This window comes from Panthera leo, chromosome C1, assembly GCF_018350215.1.
Source record: "Panthera leo isolate Ple1 chromosome C1, P.leo_Ple1_pat1.1, whole genome shotgun sequence".
In the NCBI taxonomy this organism is placed as follows: Eukaryota; Metazoa; Chordata; class Mammalia; order Carnivora; family Felidae; genus Panthera; species Panthera leo.
The window spans coordinates 42512071-42535058 of NC_056686.1; the positions used below are offsets into that span (position 1 = coordinate 42512071).

At 44.6% G+C, this 22988-nt stretch overlaps 2 protein-coding genes and 1 long non-coding RNA gene across 7 annotated transcripts in view; 2 read left to right on the forward strand and 1 right to left on the reverse strand.

Moving 5' to 3' along the window:
• Window positions 1–6229, forward strand: part of SCP2 (sterol carrier protein 2) — a 124336-nt gene extending 118107 nt beyond the window's left edge. For all 5 annotated transcript variants that reach the window (XM_042951343.1, XM_042951346.1, XM_042951344.1 and 2 more), the window contains 2 exons: window positions 2606–2685; window positions 5881–6229. In XM_042951343.1, coding sequence (XP_042807277.1) covers window positions 2606–2685; window positions 5881–5976 — 176 coding nt within the window. In that variant the 3' untranslated portion in view covers window positions 5977–6229. The remainder of the gene's footprint in view (window positions 1–2605; window positions 2686–5880) is intronic.
• Window positions 1384–17858, reverse strand: LOC122227110. The gene is made up of 3 exons (XR_006205896.1): window positions 17787–17858; window positions 16152–16244; window positions 1384–1608 (listed from the first exon to the last, which is right to left on the reverse strand). It is a non-coding gene; the product is annotated as an uncharacterized LOC122227110 (long non-coding RNA).
• Window positions 17327–22988, forward strand: part of PODN (podocan) — a 29035-nt gene continuing 23373 nt past the window's right edge. The window contains exon 1 of the mRNA XM_042951341.1: window positions 17327–17364. The gene's annotated coding sequence lies outside the window, so the exon portion shown is untranslated. The remainder of the gene's footprint in view (window positions 17365–22988) is intronic.

The following is a 22988-nucleotide window of genomic DNA, read 5'->3' on the forward strand; positions in this document are numbered from 1 at the left end:
ATTCCAGTTCACATCTTCAGCTGATCATTGGAAAAGATTACAACAATAAAAAAATCTTTTGTGTCACCTGCCCCTCCCTGCACCCAAAGCTGGAAATGAAGGATAAAACAGAACAAAACAACAATGAGAATTACAGATGGCTTTAGAATCATTTAGGAATCCACTACCTCTGATTAAAACATTTTAGAAAATTGTTTTTAATGTTTATTTTTGAGAGAGAGAGATAGAGTGTGGGCAGGGGAGGTGCAGAGAGAGAGAGGGAAACTCAGAATCTGAAGCAGGCTCCAGGCTTTGAGCCTTTAGCACAGAACCTGACATGGGGCGTGAACCTACGAACTGCAAGACCTGGGCCTGAGTTGGATGCTTAACCCACTAAGCCACCCAGGTGCCCTGTTGATTAAAAATTTTTTAATGCATTAGGGAATCATTAAAATGAAAAAACACAGGCGTAATTTTGCTTTGACTGCTCTTCATGTATAAAATGAGCTTCCGTGTAGAGTGCATTTGAACTTCAAGTTGTGTGGAAGGTGGGTGATGTGAAAGGTGGAGTTGCTGGAGGCATTGCAAGGCTTTGGGAGAGAGGGGTTGTTTCTTTTTGTTGAATAGTTTATCCATTCACTAGTTGATGCACATTTGGGTTTTTTTCCCCCAGTTTTGGCCATTTGAATAAAGCCACTAGGCACATTCACATAAAGTTTTTTGTGTGGACATACGTTTTCATTTCTTTTGGGTAAACACCTAAAAGTGGGGTTCTGAGTCATATGGCAATGTATGTTTAGCCTTCTGAGAAACTTCCAGACTGGCTTTTAAAGTGGCTGTTCCATTTTACTGTCCCTCCAGCATTGTATTGACCTTTTACTTGCTCCTCATCGTAATCAGCATTGGATATTGTCTTTTTTTTCCTTTTTGGCCATTCATTCTAGTAGGTATGTAGTAGTATCTCACCCATGCTTTTATTCACGTTTCCCTGATGACTAATGAAGTTGAACATAGTTTCATGTGCTTTTTTGGCCATTTGGAGATCTTTTGTACAGTGTCTGTTTATTATTTGCTTGTTTTGGTATTGGATTATCTAACTTTTCTAATTGAATAAGAGGAATTTTTTATATATCCTGGATACAAGTTTTTTGGTCAGATCTGTGAATTGCAAATATCTTCTCCTTCTCTGTCTACTACCTGTTTTGGAAATAGTTTTATTGGCACACAGCCACACCTCTTTTGTTTAGGTATTATCAATGGAAGCTTTTGTGCTACAGAGGCAGAGTTGCGATAGAGACCTACTGGCTTTAGGCAGAGTCTAAAATACTTAGTGTCTGATCTTTTACAGAAAAAGTTTGATAACCCCTGATATAGATAACTGTACTCATTTTTTATTACTATATCTCAAATTACCACAAACTTAGTGGCTTAAAACAACACACATATTTATTACCTCATAGTTTCCATGGGTGAGTTGGCTGAGGACAGCTTAGTTGGGTCCTCTGCATAGGATCTTATAGGCTGCAGTAAAGGTGTTGGCCAGGGCTGGGTTCTCATCTGGAGGCTTGACTGCAGAAGGGTCCGTGTCCAGGTTTACTCAGGTTGCTGGCAGAATTCATTTCCTTGCAGCTATGGAGAATGAGAACTTTAGTTTTTTACTGGTCATGGGCCAGAGTCTGCCCTCAGCTCCTAAAGCACAGCACCCTGCCACATGGCCCTTTGCTTATGCACTTCACAGCATAGCAGCTAGCTTATTTGAGGCCTGCAGGAGAGAGTGAGTCTGCTAGCAGGACAATCTTACATAACATAACATAACAAAACCACAGGAATGACATCCCATCTCCCTTGCCACATACTGTTGGCTAGAAGCAAGTCACAGGTCATGCCTACACTCAAAGGCATACAGAGGCATGAACACCAAGAGGCAGGCATCACAGGGGACTCCTTAGAGTCGGGTGCCACAATAACTATTATTAATATATTGGTATCTAAGTTTATAGATGTTTTTTCCTATACATATATAATTGAATGTCAGGGGTTTTTTTTTTTTTTTTTTAAGTTTATATATGTGTTTTGAGAGAGCGAGTGAGTGGGGAAGGGCAGAGAGAGGGAGAGGCAGAATTCCAAACAGGCTTTGTGCTGTCAACGCAGAGCCTGACTTGGGGCTTGAACCCAGGAACCATGATGTGAGATCATGACCTGAGCTGAGATCAAGAGTCGGACGCCTAACTGACTGAGCCACCCAGGCGCCCTGAATATCTGTTTTGAAGCAAAAACCAGACCATGTTCATAGTTTGTTTTGCAACTGGCTTGTATAACAGTATCATGAACAATATAACAATAGCATTTTTTCAGGTCAATAAATGTAGATCCATATCATCTAATGACTGTATCGTATCCCATTATATGAATATGATAATCAGTTCCTTCTTGTAAAATATTGAGTTTGCTTGTAATTTATGCCACCTTTTACCAGGCTGCCACAGAAGAGTACATGAGTACTCTTGCCCACACTACTCCAGTACTGGATGTGATCTGTTGCTGTCAGTGGGTTTTGACTAAAATGTACACATGAAACTGAATACTCTCCCTTTTTCTCCTCTCTCTTCCTACATACCTGTTTTAGATAAGAAGGCTGACTGCACAATCACGATGGCTGACTCCGACTTACTGGCTTTAATGACTGGTAAAATGAATCCTCAGTCGGTAAGTACGATGGGGCTTATTTCCTCCTAGTAGATGGGTCTTTTAGCCCATTCCATTTCATCTCCCACCTCAGCCTCATACCATAAAGTGCAAAGTGGTCAAACCCACAAAACTCAGTGTTCCCTAAAATGTTCACTTAACAAATGACAAACATTTGTGGAGCAGGCTATGTGCCAGGCACTGTCTTGTGTGCTGGAAATACCCAGATGAATAAGAAAGAGTTCCCATGCACAGGGCATCCACAATTTGGTATGAGACAGACCTGCAAAAGAGTTAAGTATATCCAAGTATCCATGGTGCCATGGCCAGCTTGTGGACAGGGGAACGTGGGGGGATGGCACAGCCATGTCTTCCTGGACCAGCACAGAAAGCCTCACAGCAGAGGAAGCGACACTTGAACTGAATCTTAAGAGTGACCAAAAGTCAACCGTGCATAGATGGGAGAGTAGGTGCAATCCAGGGGGAAGGAGCAATGTGAACAAAGGCATGACCTCGTACATTCTGCATCTTTCTTTGCCCCATGCTCTTTTGGTCTGAACTACCTTCCCTGACAAACTCCTTTCCTTTCAAAATTAGCCCAGATGTTATCCCCTAAGACCTCCTTACAAGTTGTTGGGGAACCATAGCCAGTCGCTCTTCCTGGCCATCTACTGGAAGCAAGCTTAGCACTTGTCACATTATATTAGTCATGATGTGCCTATTTCTTCTCCACTAGATCGTGAGTGTCTCAAAGGAACAAACCATGCCTTATTCATCTTCATGTCTCCAGAACTTAGCGTGATGCCTGACATTTTTAGGTTATCACTAAACAATTGCTGGATTAAACTGTATTTGTCTAAAATGTATTTATGCCTTGTGTAGATTTTCCTGGTTCCCAAATCATCAAGGGTCTTTTTATACTCTTTAGTCACACAGTGTTGAACAGACTTGATACACTAAGCTTTCATTAGACAGAGATAACAAAAAGAAACTGATGCTTCTTTCCATTGTATGTTTTTTTTGTTGTTGCCTCAGCCAGCTTTGTTTCAGGTCTTATTCCTGCAGCCCCCTGGAAATTCAAAAGATTGGATAAAACAACTGAGTCTGACTCACACTAGTATTCCTTTTTAAAATGTTTTCTCTAAGCAACTAAGCCTGTTTCAGTTGATGCTTTGACAAGCGAGAGACTCGCATTTGTGACGTTTCAGCTGATTACACACCATTGGTACTGACATCTCCTCCCATGGAGCCTGCTCCAAAAATCTGGACAAAATAGAGACCACCGGTATAGGAGCTGGCTGTCCTTGTCCTTCCCACCCACTGCTCCTCGTTCCACTGTGCACTCCGTGCACCTCCTCGGCAGGGTGATCAGACTTCACATGTCAGCTGCCTCCATTCTCAGTTTATCTGTTTACTATCCATTCAGGGAAGCAAAGTATCCTTCAGCCTTTTTTTTTTTTTTTTTTTGAATTTTTGAACACCTGTTAGCACTCAAAGGAATTAAAGATTAAAATGGCAGGTATTTCTATTAATATGCTAATGGCCTTCCGTTATGCTTAGAGGATTTGATTGGAAACCATTAAATGCACTGGAAATTATAATTTCAGTGTTTGGCTACAGTTGAAACAAAGCAGTGTGCTCTCCAGTGTAAAGCACACATGAAGAACACCTAGGGGCCAGATTAAAGCGATCCATATGCTTGGACTCCCTATAAAGGGTGAAAATTCGTGTTTTCTCTATAATACTCAGTAAATAAAAAGTCATTTTCTCTTTTAATTTAAAAAAAGGAAAGATGGTGAGTTTCTCTGTTAGGTACTACTGGTCCATATTTTTAAGGACATATGTTAAATATATTGTGTTCTGAGACACTTGACCTTTAAGTCATCAGACAGAAGGCTGTGTGCCATATAGAAAGGAAATATTTAGTTTGTCCAGACAGAGGAGGAGAAGAAAAAAAAAAGGAATTAGTCACCCTTACCAGAAGGTGTAGAAAAAGCAGAGCTCTGTGCATTCTCATGGATAAGGCAGAAGAGCTCCTAACTTCTTAAGGTACTTGCTTAGAAAGCTAAGACTACCAGAAACTTTTTTCATCTAATCTAGCCTTTCCTTATTTTGACAGTTTTGTTAAAAGAGATCATAGCAGGAAAATCATGCTATGTTCCCAATTTTGCTATTATTTCTCTTAAGTTTTCCTGGGATTTTATTACATGATAAATTTAGCAAACATCAAGTGATCTAATCCCAGGCAGTTGTTAAATGGAACAAATTGTGGCTCTGCACTTCCGGGTTGGTTTGATTCTTCTTCTTGAGCCAGACTAACACCAGCACCTCCGTCTCAGCAGGCTGCCTGGCCTCCCTCTGTAGGGGTAAATCCTTTATCATGTAGACCAAAAAAAATTGGTGACATTTCATCCACATTGTATCGAATCTCACAAGTATCTAAGTGATACTTAGTGTTATACATGTGTTTTTTCTCCCAGCAAACTACTGAAAATTTTAGTTCATATTCTTTTTTTTTTTAAGATTTTAGTTTAAAATAATCTCTATACCCAGTGTGGGGCTTGAACTTATAACCCAGAGATGAAGAGTCACATACTCCACCAACTGAGCCAGCCAGGCACCCTCATTTCATATTCTTGATCCATGTGTGATATTTTAAAACAAAATCCATCTAGTATGAATCCACTTTGCTTACTATTTGGAAAAGGTACCTTCTGTGAGGAAGGCAGATAAAGGTAGACTCAATTTCTAAGAGAAGACATTTGGGAAAGATGGGCCATGTGACTGCTGTGTGTAGAGCATGCCTTTTACAGAGCCTTCCTTTTGAGGAATCTAGATTTTTTTTTTTTTTAAGTTCATTTTTATTTATTTTGAGAGATAGAGAGCTAGTGGGAGGGGGCAGAGAGAGAGAGAGGGAGACAGAATCCCAAGCAGGCTCAACCTGTGAGTGCAGAGCCCTCTGTGGGGCTCAAACCTGTGAACCACGAGATCATGACCTAAGCCAAAATCAAGAGTCGGAGGCTTAACTGACTGAGCCCTCCAGGTGCCTCAAGGAATCTAGTTCTAAATCTATTACAGAAAGCCAAGTTTCATATTTTGAATAAAGTTTAAGAGACCTGGACAAATAAATGATCTCAGGGCTGGATCGTCTAGAAATATCAGCAATCTCAAAACAAAAAACACCAAGTAATAAATTTTCTTTCTTTTTACTCACAGGCATTCTTTCAAGGCAAATTGAAAATCACGGGCAACATGGGTCTGGCTATGAAGTTACAAAATCTTCAGCTTCAGCCAGGCAAAGCTAAGCTGTGAAGAAGTCCCTTTGCCTATCTTTGAAAATTAAGATGAGATATATAGATACATATCCATATATTTCATTGTCAGAACTTAGGTGGAAACCACACATTGGCAAATAATGTGTTTTTAAATGGGTGTGACCAATCCTGTTTTTCCTGAACTCTGGGTGAATAGAGCCTGCTGGTGTACTGCTGCTTTTGCTGAATTGCATACAACTGTGCATTACAAAGTTAATATGGTAATTATGGTTTGGGGTAAAATTGAGTTTCAGAATAAAATTAGGAACAGTGAGATCCAAAAACTATGTAAACAAAAGCTCTCATTTTGCTTATAAAGTATATTTAAAGAGCATTCTGCTGAAAATTGACTTTAAGTTTTCCTTGGGAGAACTAGGGAAGAAACCGAATACCAGTAGCTGGTAATTAGTGTTGTGCAGTTAATGTCCTTAACCTATTTTGCATTAATAGTTTTTAATTCTGTACTAGGATGTTTTAAAAAACTTAAATTTTGCATTTCATGCTATCAAAGTGGTATTTTCTTCCCAAATCAAAATAAATCTGATCAGAGCTGGGGGCAAAAAATCTATAGGTGAACACAGGCCTATTTTTAAAATAAAAATATTTTTAAGATGAGTTTCCTTCTTGAAAAATCAGTGTATTAATCATAAAATGCTGTTGTTAAAAATAATTGAACAAATAAAGTTCGCTTTGAGATGCACAGTTTTCAAAGTATAATCTCATTTAATTAAATTTGTAAAGCTCTCAGTCCTTTGTTATAATTTTCCTTTTTCATATAAGTTTAATTTAACTAATTAGCCACATTTAATTTATCTTTCTTCCTGATTTTTCTAATGCTAATGTTATTTCTTATAACTCAGTAAGATACAGGGTAAAATGCTTTTGGAAGAATGTTTGATAGAAAATTAAAATAACTCTTCCTGATCTCCTTTGTTTTTATTGTGTATGTTCTTTTTGTTCAGCGCAAGTCTTATTGATAGAGAGTAAGAGAAACATTGGGGGATTGACAGTCTGGTTATCTAGGTATGCTCTGCTCGTTACTTTGATGTGATCACTAGGTCTTGATAGAGGAGGCAGTGTGTTGTAGTGGGAAGAGCACTGGACTAGGAGCCAGGAGTCTTGTTTCTCCTAGGCAAATAAATAGCAGCCTGCTGGGCCTGTTAGAAAACTTTTCAAAGAGGGGATTAAGTAGGGGGTCTCTAAGGTCCTTTCTGCTCTGATAATCCTGGCCACAGAGCCCAGCAGAAGTGTTCTAGGGGTTGTATACAGGCCCCACCTTTCTTTTGTTAACAAGTCTCTTCACCAAAAGGTGGTCAAAAGTAAAAAGCCAGGTTTATTGGCTAGATGTTTGGGTCCTGTGCTAATCAAATCAGGATTATGGGTCAGATCCCCTTTGACCATTCAGCTCTGCATGCATGTGCTGTGACCAACAGAAAAGCATCTGGTGATGGGGGAAAGACAGTATATTAAACCAACATAAATTGGTCTCAAGTTCCATAAAATGAATTCAGAACAGAATTCAGACCTACTTCCTAATCATAGTAGCTTCTTACCCTGAGAAGAAAAAGACTTCCAAGAAAAAAAGTTCCAACAGAATACCTGTTGTTTATCTGTAGTTTGGATTTGCTTTATCATTCTGCTGTTACTTGTGCCAGATAACAAAAGATGCCTGAAATAGGCTTTAGGATGAACCTTAAAACAAACAAACAAACAAACACCAAAAAACAAATCACACCAAACACAAAAGAAAACTAGCTCTTGGAGCAGAAATATTTTCATATGTATGCAATTTATATGTATAATAGATAATGATGAAATATTATTAGTAGCAGTTTAATTTCTAGGGAAGGAAGCATCGTGGTTTGGAGGAAAGGTTAACAGGTCTGGGTTAAAACTGCTGCTGTTAGTGGTTTTGCTATTTGAGCAGGTTGAGTCTCAGTTGCCTGATCTATAAAGTGAAGATACTAATATTTGCCTCCTAGGATTATTGAGACTCTAGAGAGAGAACATATGTAAAGCACCTAAATTAGTGTTAGGTACATCAGTCACTTAGTAAACGTGAGTTCGCTTACTGTTCCCACAACTACTGCCTCCGCTTGCCTCTGTGATAGGTGATATGGAGTCTCTATTATTTTCTTATGTCCCACTTTTGGAATCTTTTTTTGTTTGTTCATTAACAAATATTTATTGAGTGTCTACCAAACATAGGGTAATATATTGAAGGTGCAATGCTGGGCACTGGAGGTAGTGGTGAGCTTTTCCCATTACGGTGCTTACAGTCTAGAGGGAGAGACAGTTTACCAAAGAGATGGATGACTGCTATAGACAGTGATGTGCCATGCAGGAAATGGTCAGGGTGCTGTGATGAAGAATCACAGTGAGGGGCCTTCATTGAGACAGTGGTTACCGGAGACATCTCTGAGCAGGTGATATTTAAACTGAGATATAAAGGTGCAAAGAACAGTGCCTGGAAGGGTGGGAAGGGGGCCAATGTGAGTGGAATATAGTGAGCTGGAAGGATAGGTCCAAGATGAGGTTGGACAGGTAGATACATAGGAACCAATTGTATTGGAATTTGTTCATTATGGTAAGGCACTTAGAATCTTTTGAAGATGTGGCTTTCCATCCATTTATTTCTCACTCCTGCTGCCTATCCACTTTGCCATTATACCCTAAGTCTAGGACCCAGGTTAATGCAGCAGCTGTTATCTGGAGCATTGTGATCGTCAAGGCAGAGGAAGAGAAAAAGGCAAAATACACTTTGGCTCTTAAAGTTTCCACCCCAAAGTGATACATATCACTTTTGCTCCCATTTATTTGTCCAAAGAAAGTCACATGCTCCACCTAATTTCAGAATCTTACCAGGTACCTGGAGAGAATGGAGTTAGAATATTTATGAAAGACAGAACGGCTGTATGCAAGGGAATGAAAGAACTTAAACTGTCACTGTAGTTGTTGTGTGGAGAATGTACCCCTTTACTGGGGGGAGAGGGCCAAAGAGTGGGTATCCGGGTGCAAGAAGATGGTGTCCTGGACTAGGGTGTTGGTGGCAGATGTGGATGTGGATGTGGAAAAGTAGGTGGAGGGAGAGCTGACAGAATTTGATGACTGGACGTAGGGGCAAGAATGACTTCCAGGTGAATGGTGGGTCATGACTGGTATGACCAGGAGACAAAGGGATTTTAGGGACAGTCACTGAAATAATAAGCTCCACTTTTGAACTTCCTAACTTTGAGATGCCTGAGAGATTTGCAAGTGAAGATATCAGAGAGGCAGTTGGATTTACAAAACTGGAGCTTAGAGATGAGGTCAGCTTAGAGATATACATTTGGAGGTCATGGGCATCTGGGTGGTATTTAAAGCTATAGGAATGGCTGATATCACCTGGGGAGGAAAGGAGGGCATGGGGTAAACCTTGAGGAACTTCAGCTTTAGAGTTCAGGTGGAGGAGGAGGATCTATCTGGCAAAGGGGATGAAGAAGAGGGGCTTACAGAGAGGTTAAGAGAAGTTTCTCTAGAAAAGAGTATATGTAGTCAAAGGGTGGGAATGGTCATCTATGCTTTGCTCTGTAAGGTCAAGTAAGATGATGTCTGAAAGTGTGTTTTGGATTAAATTTGGCAATATGGAAGTCACTGGTGATCATTTACAAAATTAGTTTCAGTGGAGCAGTAGGGCTAAAAGCTAGATTGGAATTGGTTTCATAAAGAGCTATGAATAATAACAGAAAAGTTCCATTTGGTAGTGATATGCTCAGTTTCCAAGTGATTAATACAGAGCAAGCACATTAGCTAATACTTTTAGCTCTAAGTTAGGTCATCTTGCATAGCACACATTTTGCAACAACAACATCTTGCTGTTCTCTGTGCCCACCCTCACCATTTTCTCCCTGCCTCCACCCCAATCCACTTGGCAAATTCCTTTTCATGCCTTAGCTTTCAGGAAGCTGTTTGCCCCAAGTTGAGTTAATCATTCCTTTGTAGTAATTTGTTTCTGTTTCCCTGAACAGAGACTGCATCTCATGCATCCATTTTGATCCCCCCAGCACAGAGTCTTGGCTTGCTGTCATTAAGTAAATGAATGAGATAAGTTGAATAACAATTTGAAAACAATTCACAGGGGGTTTCTGAGTATAGGAAGCTTGTCACAGAAATGCATTCTCTATTACAGTGACCTTCTGTTGCCCTGATGATGAAAGAGAACATTAAAAATTCTCCTTTAGCCTGACTTAACCTGCTCTTTTTTGAGAATATTTGCAGCTTCTTAGAATAGTCTTTCAATTTAAGATTGAAGCAGCTCGAGTACTAAGAAAAGTCAGTTTGTGGTTTTATTACGTTTTTAAAAACAAATTGGCCTAGTAGGTTCTGTGTGCATGAAAATCATTAACCCTGTTGCTGTATTTATCCAGATGAATTCAGACTCTCAGATTTCTACAATCCTTGTTGAATATGTAGAACAACAACAATGGAGAGCACAAGTAGGAAGATGAATGTGGAGGTCGGGGTAGTGTGGAGGAGTCACTGAAGTGTGATCATAAGAACTTGGATCAGGTCCTGTCTGCCTCTGGGAAGCTAAGTTAGGGTAAGGCACTTAAATCTCACCAGTCTTTGCTTTCTTCCTCTGTAAAAGGGGGACACTGTTAATTCTTTTTTAATAGTCTCATTGGACTGTAAACATCTTGGGGGTAGAAACTCTCGGTTATTCATCTCTGTGTCTCTTGTATTAATACAGTGTCTACCGGAGTAAGCATCAATAAAGTTTCTCAAGTATTAGGCAATGATCATTAAAGTTCTTTTTAATATTTATTTATTTATTTTTGAGAGAGAGAGAGAGAGAGAGAGAGAGAGAGAGAGAGAGAGAGCATGAGCAGGGAAGAGGCAGAGAGAGAGGGAGACACAGAATCTGAAACAGGCTCCAGGCTCTGAGCTGCCAACACAGCCTGATGTGGGGCTCGAATTCACAAACTGTGAGATTATGACCTGAGCCGAAGTCAGATGCTTAAGCAACTGAGCCACCCAGGCGCCCCATTAAAGTTCTTTTTAAGTTGTAAAATCCTTTTGAAAGGTTCAATCACATATAAATATAAACCCCTTCTGTTTTCCCTATATATGTCACCTTAGAAGAAAGAAGTAATGAAATTAAATCCTGTAATTAATACCTTTATCTTCTGAAACTTTAGAAAATAATACCTTAGAGCAGCCTGGTATAGGAAACTATGGGCCCATCAGATGTGGGTTTTGGTCCTAGCTCTGACACTTAAACAACTTTGGGACCTTGAGCTAATAATAAGTAAGGACTCTGAGCTTACTTCTCCTTTTGGAAAAGGAATAATAATGTCCACCTTGCTGGCTGTAAGGATTAGCAATTATAGCTGTAAAATGTCAAGCCACATAGTAGGTACTCAATAGATGGTGCCTAATGTTATATGAGACATTTTTTAACAGGAAGGAATTTATTCATTGGACATTTTATGACAGTTTTTTTGAGTTCAGATATTATGCTAGCCTCAGGATTGGGGACAGTTTCTTTATTTTTTTGGACTGTCCACATCCTTACATTTTCTTCTTCAAGAATCACTAAAATTTAATAATCTCTATAACTTAGTGAATGGATATAGAATATTTAGTTTGACTTTCAGAAGGTCTGCATTTTCAGCCAAAGATTACAGTTCTAGCTACCCCATGGCATAGTTGCTTTCTGAACACAAAGAATTTGCTGGATGTTGTTGACCAGAAAAAAATGGTAATCATCCAGATTGTAAATTACTGGGTAAATTACTCTGTGGGACTGGTTTTGTTTAGAGACCACACTGATGTGAATTAGGAATTGGGGGTATAGTACTAAACAGCTAATAAGAGCCCTGAAAGAATTACGTGCTATCAGGAACCACAGCCACGTCTAGCCAAATTTTAAGAGTTTTTCTCAATAGAGAGTTACAAAATCTACTGGAAGGGTCCAGTATTAATATCTATCTGGAGACTACTGCAAACAAACAGCTCTTTAGTTCTTGGTAAGAACAGAGAATATTGGGCCAGATTTCTGGCCCTTAAAAATGTGTCTGATTCTATTTGGCAGGGAGTTTAATCTGGTATGTAATTTTAGCCAGACTTCTTGGAGAAATATTTTTTTAATGTATCATATCCAAAATGTATTGCAAAACGTGATTCCACTTAATCTTTTCTATTAATACTCATTTAAATATTAGCTAAATATTCACAGTGCTGTTTTCAGCAGCATGTAGTGTTTGACCTTTTAGTTACTGAATTTGTGGCCATAAACTTTTATGTAAAATTGGGGGAAATTCATTGTAATCTGCTACTTATTTAAATTGCAGGCAGAGAAGCAGTAGGTGCTACAGTTTTCTAATTAACTACCAAACAGTGGCACGTTTCCTTTTTCTTTATAGATTATTGTGTAATTCACCTTTTAGAATACAGCACTTTTATCGTGTGTACAACACTCTGTTCAAGATCAGACACCTCATTTGAACAGAAATATATGGAAAAGAAGTTCAGATGTGAAGATGCAACAGTATTAGGGAAAGATTGACCTAGGTGGGCAGAAAGAGCCTTCAGCTTGGCAAAGTGATACCCAAGGGCAGGGTGTGATGACAGTTCACAGATATTTGAGAGATGGAAACACCAACGAGAGGGAGGAATTATTTTGCTTAGTTATTAGAACTAATGGGTAGAACTATAAAAGGGGAATTTCAGACTAAAAACCAGTAGAACTTCTTGACAATAAAAACTGGTCAAGAGTGGACTAAAAGCTCCAACACAGAGACATTCCTAAACCAGGCTGGCAAAACAGGGCATCTGTGAAAGGTGTACTTTAACAGTGGCTAGAAGAGCATTTGAGTGGGAGAAAATATTTCATTGGCAGCCACTCTTTTGAGGATTTCTCTTTTTGCCATTTATCAAAATCTTGTTTCTATGTGTCAGAAAGAAGATTTGATCTTTTTTTAATATATATATACTTGTTTATAACTTGACTTGTTCTGTGACTTACTAGCTATCTTTGGAAGAAACAGAAATGAGTATTCAAAGCTCTTCAGTTTTCATAGTGTGAAAGCTCCCTGAGAGGTTTCTGTTGTTGTTGTTTGTTTTAGTCTTTTCTTAAGTCCATTTTTACTTAGCTTAAGACAGTAGAGCCTTAAAGCCACAGAATGGCAACTGCCATGGAGGAGACCACTCTCACTGAAGTTGGAACCTGAGTGTGAATTCTACCTAGAGTACTCATTATCTGGTCACCTGAGCAAGTTACTTATCCTCCCTGAGTATTGGTTTCTTAAAATAAGGGGGCAATAATACCATCATGCTTGTTGAAGATTCAGTGAAGTGACATCTGGGAAAATGCTATAGTACCCTGTACAGGTTTTGGTTATTAATGTTTGTATTACTTTTCTATTGCTGCTATAACAAATTACCATAAATGTAGCAAATTACCTCCACATGAATATATTATCTCACAGTTCTGTAACTCGGGAAATCTGGGGGGGTGTGGCTGGTTTCCCTGCTCTGGGTCTCATGAGGCTGAAGTCAAGGTGTTGGCTGCCCTGGGCTCTTATCTGGAAGCTCTGGGGAGAATTTGCTTCCATGATCACTCAGGATGTTGGCAGAATTCAGTTCCATGCTGCTGTGGAACTGCATATCCCCATATCCTTGCTGGCAGCCTAGGGCTCTCAGTTTTTTTAATTTTTTTTTTTTTTTTTTTTTTTTTTTAGTGTTTATTTATTTTTGAGACAGAGAGAGAGAGAGTGGGGGAGGGGCAGAGATAGAGGGAGATAGAGGGAGACACAGAATCAGAAGCAGGCTTCAGGCTCTGAGCTGTCAGCACAGAGCCCAATGCGGGGCTCAAACTCACAAACCATGAGGTCATGACCTGAGCTGAAGTTGGACACTCAACCGACTGAGCCACCCTAGGGTTCTCAGTTTTTAGAGGCTGCCTACATTTCCTCTATCTTTAAAGCTGGTTGAGTCTTCATGTTTCACATCTCTCCGATCTCCCCTTCTGCTGTATCTCTCCTACCTCCAGCCAGAGAATGTTCTATGTTTTCAAAAACTCATGTGATTAGGTTAGGCCCACGGGATAATCCAAGATAATCTCCCTATTTCAAAATCCATAACCTGAATTACATTTGCAAAGTCCCTTTTGCTTCATAGTGTAACATTCACAGGCTCTAGGGATTAGGGTATGGGTATTTTTGGGGGTTCACTCTGCCTACTACAGTAATGGTATTTGGGGCTGGAAAGGGACTTTACAGAAGATGAGATGAGGTTCTTGCCCTGGATGGTTTACAATCCAGTGGGGGAAAGAGATGAAAAACATACAGCAAAAAAAGTCCAATAATAAAAAGGGTTTGTATGGGATGTTCCAGGAGCCCAGAAGACCTTTTCTGTATCTGACTTGACCTGTAGTTCTTCCATAATACCCTGCTTGTTCTTTGATGCTGTGTCTTTTATCAAAAGCCTTCAGATGAAAGGATTATGTGTCCATATACACAAAATAACACGATGTGATTTGATTTCTAAATGTCCAGAAAATCAAGCTGCTGCCATATCTCCATATTTGGGACTCTGCTACTTAATAAGGAAAGGTCTGGAGCCCTCAGCTCAAAGTAAGAGGCATTTTCTTCATCTCTGATGATGAAGTATTGACAACACCTTATCTTCCCTTATCTTGTTCCTTATCTCCCCTTTTTCCTCATCAACCCCCCATGAGAACCCTCTTGTCTTTCACTCCTAGCTCTCTCTAGTCACATGTATGTCTTTACTCCCCTCTTTTGAGTTTTCTTGTTTCTCATTGTTTTGAATTAGAAGGCACTTAGCCTGGATAATGCAGAGATTTCTGTTTAATTCTTGCCACTTGACATTTCTATTTTAATCATGTTTTATAGATGTTTGGTGACAGTTTTGTAACAATAACAGCTGCCATTTATTGAGCACTTACCATGTGCTGGGTGCCATGCAGAGTTCTGTACTTCCATTTTTTTCATTTGCTTCTATTTTCTCATTTAATTTAGACAATCTGTGAGGGTGTAGGTACTATTTTTATCTCCATTTGAACCCAGCTGGGGTTTGAATCCAAATCTAAGTCCAAAGCTTGTACTTGACAGCATGCACTACAGTAACATTAAACAGGAGCAGAAAATGAGGCTTGAAGGAGCCAAAGAAACACAAGTGGATTCGGAATCCTCAACTCTTTATAGCTATTCCGAAAGTTAGAGAATTTCTTTCTTTCTTTCTTTTTTAATTTTTAAAAAATGTTTATTTTTGAGAGTGACAGAGAGACAGAGTGTAAGTGGGAGAGGGGCAGAGAGAGAGGGAGACACAGAATCCAAAGTAGGCCCCAGGCTCCAAAATGTCAGCACAGAGCCTGACGCGGGTCTCAAACCCACGAACTGTGAGATCATGACCTGAGCCAAAGTCGAACCCTTAACCTACTGAGCCACAGGTGCCCATAGAAGATTTCTTTCTAGAGCACCAGGGTCACCTCCATTTTCCACCAGAGATATTCAAAGTGATTGCTAAAAATTCTATTTCAGACAGGTGATGTTAGTGTGTGTCTACGGCTCCAGAGAGCTACAGAGTATGTGTGAGCACTGGTTTGGCGTTCCATAGAAGAGCCTGTTTCTCTGGGCGGTAGGAGAGATGTCGTGTGCCCTGTGGCTGGCCCCAGCAGTTACCGGTAACAGAAAATACCTTCCCCAGAAGGTTGGGATGATTAAGATATTTAAGGATTTAACACAGTGCCTGGCACTTAGTAGGTACTCGGTATGTGCTGGTTCTCATTGTCCTTCTAGAAGATTTTCTTTAGTTCCTGGGTATTCAAGCTAGTAGAATCTTATTCTTCTAGCTCCACTTGAATCTATGCTCAATGTTAAGACAAGAGATGCATCTCTGAGTTGGCTCCTATCCAATCCTGTGAATCATAGCAGCTTTCAAGTTTGAGCTCAGAGAAAACTAAAATCTGAGGTCAAAGAAGGCAAAATATTTCCTTTTCCTCTTGTAAGTTTTTGAGTTATTGATGTAATGGAAACAGCTCTGGGTTCAAATGCAGGCTCTGCATTTGCTTTCTCAAGTTACTTGCCTGTTTACATCATGGAAAGAACCTAGGCTGTGGGGAAGGGTGAAGCTGGCCATTTTACTCAGTTAAGCGCTTCTCAACGGCCTTACCTGGGAATGGCACCAGTAGCAGCTCTTCTCCTGTAGGATTGTCAAGCTCAGAGTGTAATGTATGTGGTCCAATCAGGTCGCAGTAGTAGAAGCCTGTGAAAGATCCTTTACATGAGCCATTCATTCATTCGGGGCATTGGCAATTAGGTTGAGCAAGTGGTCCCAAGTTTGAGTTATTTATCCTTCTTCCCTGTCCAGTAGGAGGGCAGCCAGGTAAGGTAGTTGCGGATGCTCTGCCCACAGGCTAGAACAGGTATGGGGAGAGCTTGTATGGGGAGTGGAGATGTCAAGTACCACCTAAACCTAGCCCCACCACATTCTACGGCCAAAGCCCCTGGCGCCAAACAGTGTTGCTTCAGCTGCTAGTAGTTAATGCTCCTTTACTTGGAAACGTTTTCAGCTCCTGGGAGCAATATGGTGCCGCCAGGGCTCACTCCTCACCCGCCTTGTCTCCCTGCGACTGGGGTCCGCATGCACCCTACTCTCAGCCCAATTTACCGTCCTTCAAGGCTCACCAGGGTCAACGTGGGTGTGGGGGCGGGGGAGACGGGGAGGGCGGAGAACTTTTCCCGGAAGGGGCCCAGCAGGGTCTTGGCTGGCAGCCCTGTTAGCCACGGCCCAGGACCCCAGGGTGGGAGAGTGAACGGAAAGGTACTCGTGCCTGGAGCGGTTGCAAAATCCTCAGTCATGAGGAAGAAACTGGGCTCAGAGGCACTTGGGTGAAGGGGCCCTTTCCCCAGCCCTCCTTTCAGGTGCTGGGGCCTAAAGGGGGTCCAGTTCCACTGCGGAAGGCGGGAACTAGGAAGCGTTGCGGGCTAGACACCCCGCCTTCCCAGGCTCTGGGTGGAGGGGGGTGGCCTGGTACGGCGGCCCCGCCGCGGCGGAGAGGGGGAGAGGGGTCGCTGCGGGGGCTCTGCCTCCCGGGAAGTGGGGCCGGGCCAAGCCCACGAGCGGAGGGGGCAGGCCCTCTCCCCTTCCCCGCGCCTGCGGGGACCCTACGCCTGTGTCCGGAGGAGGCCGGCGTCCAGCAGATGCACGCGGTGTGGAGGGGGGAGCGGGGGAGAGGCGGGGAGGAGAAAACCCACAACAAAACTTGCATCGCCGAGCTCACGGCTCGACTTGAATGGAAGGAGCCCGCGCCCGCGGAGCGCAGCGGCGAATCGGGACAGCGCGTACGGCCGGCAGGGCGCGGCGCGGCGCGGGGGCGCAGCAGGTACCCGGCGCGGGTGGGCCAAGGGGTCCGGGCAGAGCCTGGGCGGTGGACTCGGACTTCCCGCCTGGTCCGGATGGTCCCCGCAGCTCCCCCCGGGCGGGGCCGCGGCATCCAGTCCCCTAGGTGGGAGCCCTGCACCGGGGCTCCTCGGTGCGCGGCCGAGAGTTCTACCTTGGGAGTGCGACCCCTCCGCGATCGCGACCCGGGCAGGGGCCTTGTCTTCTCTCTGGCCACAGGCTGGTCCCAGCCCTCGCGCCCCCCCCCCGTTGCGCACATCTGGAAAGAATCTGAGGGCGGATGGGAGGGGAGTGGGGTGGAAGGACGCTGGCTGGTGACCGGGAATGTGGGGGCAGGTGGAACTGGGGAGGGGCGTAGACCCCTGTACTTAGAGCCCAGGAGCGCGTCTTACTATATCAGCTCACCCCAGTTAGTTCGCCCTTCGCCCTCGTCACAGACAGAGAAACTGAGGCCTAGAGAGGGGCAGAGATATGTTTCCAGGAAGGGCGGACAGGTGAGGCGGAGCCCGCGCGACAGCCCCTCGGACCCGCTCGGGGCTTGGCTCCCCAGCCCAGCGCCGCGCACTCGCCAAGCCAGAGCTCTCAGCTGGCACCTGGTGTCCGTCTGTCTACGCGGCTGCCTGCCCGCTGGGACAGCTGGACTGAGCGGGGGTCGGGGGGGGGGGGCGTGGAGCGCGAGGAGAGAGAGGTCGGCGCCCTCCAGCGAAAGCGGCGGAAGTGCCAGGTTGTAGGTCTTGGAACCGCCAGGCTGGGGAGGGGGGTTAGAATACCTGATGCGCCGTCAGGTGGAAGAGGAGGTGGCGGCGGCCGCGAGCTCTTGGCATCAGCCTGGTCTGGGGGGTGGGAGTCGGCAACCGCCGCGACTTAGGGACAGGAGCAGACGCGGCAGGAGAATGAGAGCGGCGCTGACCGTCCCGGGTCCCCAAGGCATAGAGGGATGCGCGCCTGTCGCTCGGAGTGCATCATGGACCTGTTGAGGCCCCCGCAACCTGAGTAGCTGCTCTTGGACTTGGGCAGCCGGGGGAAGGTGAAGCAGTGGTTTAGCAGCTCCAAGAGGCACCACTGCTATGAACCAGGAGAGCCTTCGGGTGGTCAAGTCCCCTTTTAAGCACCCAGTCTATTCTAGTCTAGAGTGCAAGTTAAGAAATGTTAGATTCAGGAAGCCTTGGTGGCTCAGTCGGTTAAGCGTCTGGCTTCAGCTCAGGTCATGATCTCTGGGTTTGTGAGTTTAAGCCCCGCTTGGGGCTCTGTGCTGACAGCTCAGAGCCTGGAGCCTGCTTGGGATTCTGTGTCTCCCTCTCTCTCTCTGCCTGTCCTCCTTCTCTTTCTCTCTCTCTCTTGCTCTCTCTCCCTCTCAAAGATAAATAAACATTTAAAAAAAATTTTTTAAAGAGAAATGTTAGATTCAAATGGCTGTTTTCACAAAATCTTGTGGGAAAATACTTTGTGCTTTGTATCTGAATCTTAGGTAAGGGGTGACTAATGGTGGCGCCTTTAGGCCTAGTAGAGTCATACTAAGACCTCTGACCATGACCTGCCTGGTGCCCTTGATGGCTCCCTATCACCAGCACCTTAGCATAGTGGCTGATGCCTTTGGAGACTTGGACCTCTGGTCACATCCTCAATCCCCTGCCCCATCCAGTTTACCCTTCTTTATTATTTTTTTAAAAATGTTTATTTAATTTTAAAGAGAGAGAGACAGAGCACGAGCAGGGGAGGGGCAGAGAGAGAGGGACACAGAATCCAAAGCAGGCTCCAGGCTCTGAGCTGTCCCCACGGAGCCCTACATGGGGCTGGAACTCACGAACTGCAAGATCATGACCTGATCCGAAGTTGGCCGCTTAACCAACTGAGCCACCCAGGCACCCCTGTTTTCCTTTCTTTAAAGGCACCTCCCTCTTCTTCCATCCCCACACTGTACCTTTGCTCATGTCCTTCCCTCTGTCTGGAGTGCTTTTCCTCCCTTTGTCCATCTGGAGAACTCCTACTCAGTCTTCAAGAACAGTTCAAGGCTCTGGGAAGGAGTCAGAAGACACAAACTCTAGTCCTGGCCTTAACTTGAACATACTAATCTGTGAACTGAGGGGGTCAGACTAGATAATTTTGCAAATCTTTTCCAACTCTGCCTTTCACAAATTCATTTCTTCATTCCACAAACATTTCCTGAACACTCACTCCATGCCTGGGGAGTCAGGAAAGGCTCAGCTGAATCTTGCAGGATTCAGTGGGCCAGCGGTGCTGTGGGAGCACCAAAGAACTTCCTCACCCAAAGGGGAGCGACAGCTTCCCAGAGCAGGGGCGTTTGAGTAGGAGTTTGATGGGGATGGGCAGCTATGGGAGCCCCTTTGTGCTTGAGTTTCCTATCTGCAGAGTAGGAAGATTATGTCTTAGTTTTGGGATTTCTATTAGAGGCAATAAGATGCAGCTATCTTGGGCTTAGCACCAAGTGGGGGATTAGTGAATTTTTACTGTATTTGAGTGGAGGAAGAAGGTGCCGCTAGGGGCTGAGGATCTGTGGCCTGATTTGGGTCTCCCTTCCCCTTCCTTCTTCTAGTTTTGCCTTAATCTCCACTTAAGTGCTTCTGGGCCTTAAGGTTTAGTTCCCTAGGGGAGGTAGGTGCGGTGAGAGGCAGCTGGTCCCAGGAACTTCCTCAGTAACAGGGACCCCATGTGTATTGCACTAGCCCGATGCCAGCAACAGGTGGACATGTCATTTCATTTAATTCTCACGAGGAGCGCCCATCTCCATTGCCTCATCTCACGAGGAGCGCCCATCACGAGGCTCAGGTGGTGAAGTGGCCTTGTCCAGACTCACATGGCCAACAGGAGTGGAGCCCATGCCCTTCTGTTGCTAAGGCGCTCCCTGATAGAGAGCTCACTGCAGGCCGAGCTGCCCCTCTAGCTGGCCATTTGCTGTCCCAGTGGTGTAAATTGTGCCTCACCAGGGCCTCCTCACTCAGGACACGAAGAGGCCAGGGGCCGCTCTCTCCTTTGTTCTTCCCTCACACAGCTCCAATGTGGCTGAGCACACAGAAGGGGCTTTAGGGGCTTATCTGGCTCAACATTCTTAGAAGAACAACAACAACAAATCGAGACTCAGATGGGCCAGGATGTGGCCAAGGCCACACAGAAAACCAGGTGGTGGAGCTGGGGCTGCCCAGGATCCCAAGTTGCAGAGGATGAGGTGGGACTCTCTAGGCCCTGTCTGTTCTTCCTCCCTCTCCTGTCCATCCAGCTCATCCTCTCCATCCCAACACGTCTCTCTGCCCAGACCAGGCTTGTTAGCCCTTGCCTGTACCGTTGCACAACCTCAGAGAGCTCCTCACCGGTCCATCCATAAACCTGCCCATGCCACTCTCCTGCTCTTCAACGGCTCCTCATCTTTCCTAAGATCCTAAGATGAGGATCCCTCTCCCTAACTAGGCTTTCAAGTCCCTTCTTGGCCTGGACTGCCCACCTGCATCACTCCCTGTCCCCAACACCCACCAGACGCTCTAGCCAGCTTGGTGGAGTTCACCACATGGGCTCTTTTGCACCTGGGCCTTTGTACATGCTGACCTCCTTGCTTATATCACTCTCTCCCTTTTGCCTGATGTTCACCCTTTATGGCTAAATAAGGCATCACTTCTTCTGGGAAGCCTTGTTGGCCCCAGGCAAGGTTAGGTCTCCTCGGGGCCCCTATGGACTCTGGTTTCCCTCCATCACACCTCTGATGACACTGGGATTATAATACTCAGTTTACACCTATGTCTATTACATCCATGCCAGCACTGCCTGATAGAAATATAACGTGAGCCATAAATGCAAGCTGTGTACGTAATATGAAATTTTCTAGAAGCCAGGTTAAAAAAATAAAATGTGACAGGTAAAATTAATCTTAGTAGCTTATTTTATTTAGTTTATCCAACATACATGATTAATATAAAAATAAATGAGATGTTGTGTGAGATACCCTAAATATTAGTGATATTCTATATCCTCTTTTGTACTAGTCTGTGGAATCCGTATATACTACGGATTACACTTATAGCACCTCTCAATTCATTCTAGCCACATTTCAAGTGCTCAGTAGCCACATATAGCCACTACTTTGGATGGTGCTGGTGTGAGCTTCTTAAGGGCGGGAGCCCAACCCGAGTGCTCTGTCTGGGTCCTTAGTGCTCAGCTGTGCTTGGCCCAGTGAAGGGGCCACGTAGCATTGTGGTTAAGGCCCTGGGCTGGGAGCTCAGCTTCACCATTTAACAGCTGTGTTACATTGGCCGATCCCATTGGGCCTCAGCTCCCTCATCTATAAAGTGATGGTGATAACATTTTCAATATGGTTCATACTGTTAATATAAACAGATACAGTTTTATAGGTCTTCACGGATACACACCGAAGGGGAGGGAGGAAAAATCGCTGGTCCGGTGAGTGCACAGGATATGTGGGGAGGAACCTTCTCCCTGGCCTCCTGCCCTGGTTGATTTGGGGACTGTGCCCACACTCCCCCCTCCCAGAGCCCTGGTCCGCAGTGGGGTCACACACTGGTCTAATGCTGGTGGCTCCGGGGACTGAAGGCTTTTGAGCTAGTGGGGGGTGGGGGGGGGTGGAGGGGAGGAGTTACAATGTGCATGGGGATGATGGTCTGTAGACTGGCTGAAGATTCATTGCCCGTTTGGTCAGGGGATGGGGAAGCAGGGGTGTGGTAGGGTGGGCATAGGGCCAGGCTGCGGCAAGTGATCCTTACTGCTGCCAACCGACCCCTGGGGCCCAGGAGCTGTGTGTGTGCTAGTAGGCTCCCTGGTTTTCTGCCGGGCCAGCAGCTGGGGTCTGAGTCTGCTTAGACCTCGTAGACCTATATGGAGTCAGACAAGCCTGGCTGCTGCCCCTCTTCTCTCTCCTCACACATCTCTCTCTCTGTCTCTCTCTGTCTCTCTCTGTCTCTCTCTCTCTCTCTCTCTGGCTTACCAGGGCTCACCCAGTCTGGGGTGGAGGGAGGGGCAGTAGTTATTGAATTGGGCTCTGCTGCCCCCTCTAGACTGAGAGCAGGGAACTTTGCCACCTCACTTGTGTCCCCTGTGCCAACACAGGGCTGAGGGCAGACAAGACCTCACCTTGGAGAGCTGGCTGAGCCAATGAGTGAGGCAAAGCAGTGTCTGAAATACTGCAATGGCCACAGGGCAGCAGGAATTCGTAGGAGGCTGGAGTCTGCAAATCTGCGGGGAGGTGGGCCTGGGACTGGACTGAAAAGCACAAGCAGGATCTGGACAAGAGAAGAGGAAGACGCAGGGGGTTGTGGGGTGGGCAGTGCCCATGGATCAGATATTAGTGGTAGGAAGAGCTAACATTTATTGAGCACTTAGAGTATACAGTATGTGCATCTCACTGACTCTCATGGTGTCTCCACGAGGGTGGGCAGGTGAGGAAGCTGAGGTTTGGTGGGTGACAAAACTTGCTCAGGTTCATACAACTGAGAGCCAGAGCCGACCGCAGCCCTGGCTAGTTGGCTCCGGTGCCTGCCTTCCTAACCGGACATCGGCAGCGGTGGCCAGCTCCCAATTTACCCAGGCCCAGCATCTTCTAGCCGTGTGGGGTGTGGTCCCCGATCTAGTGCCTTTGAGAGAGCC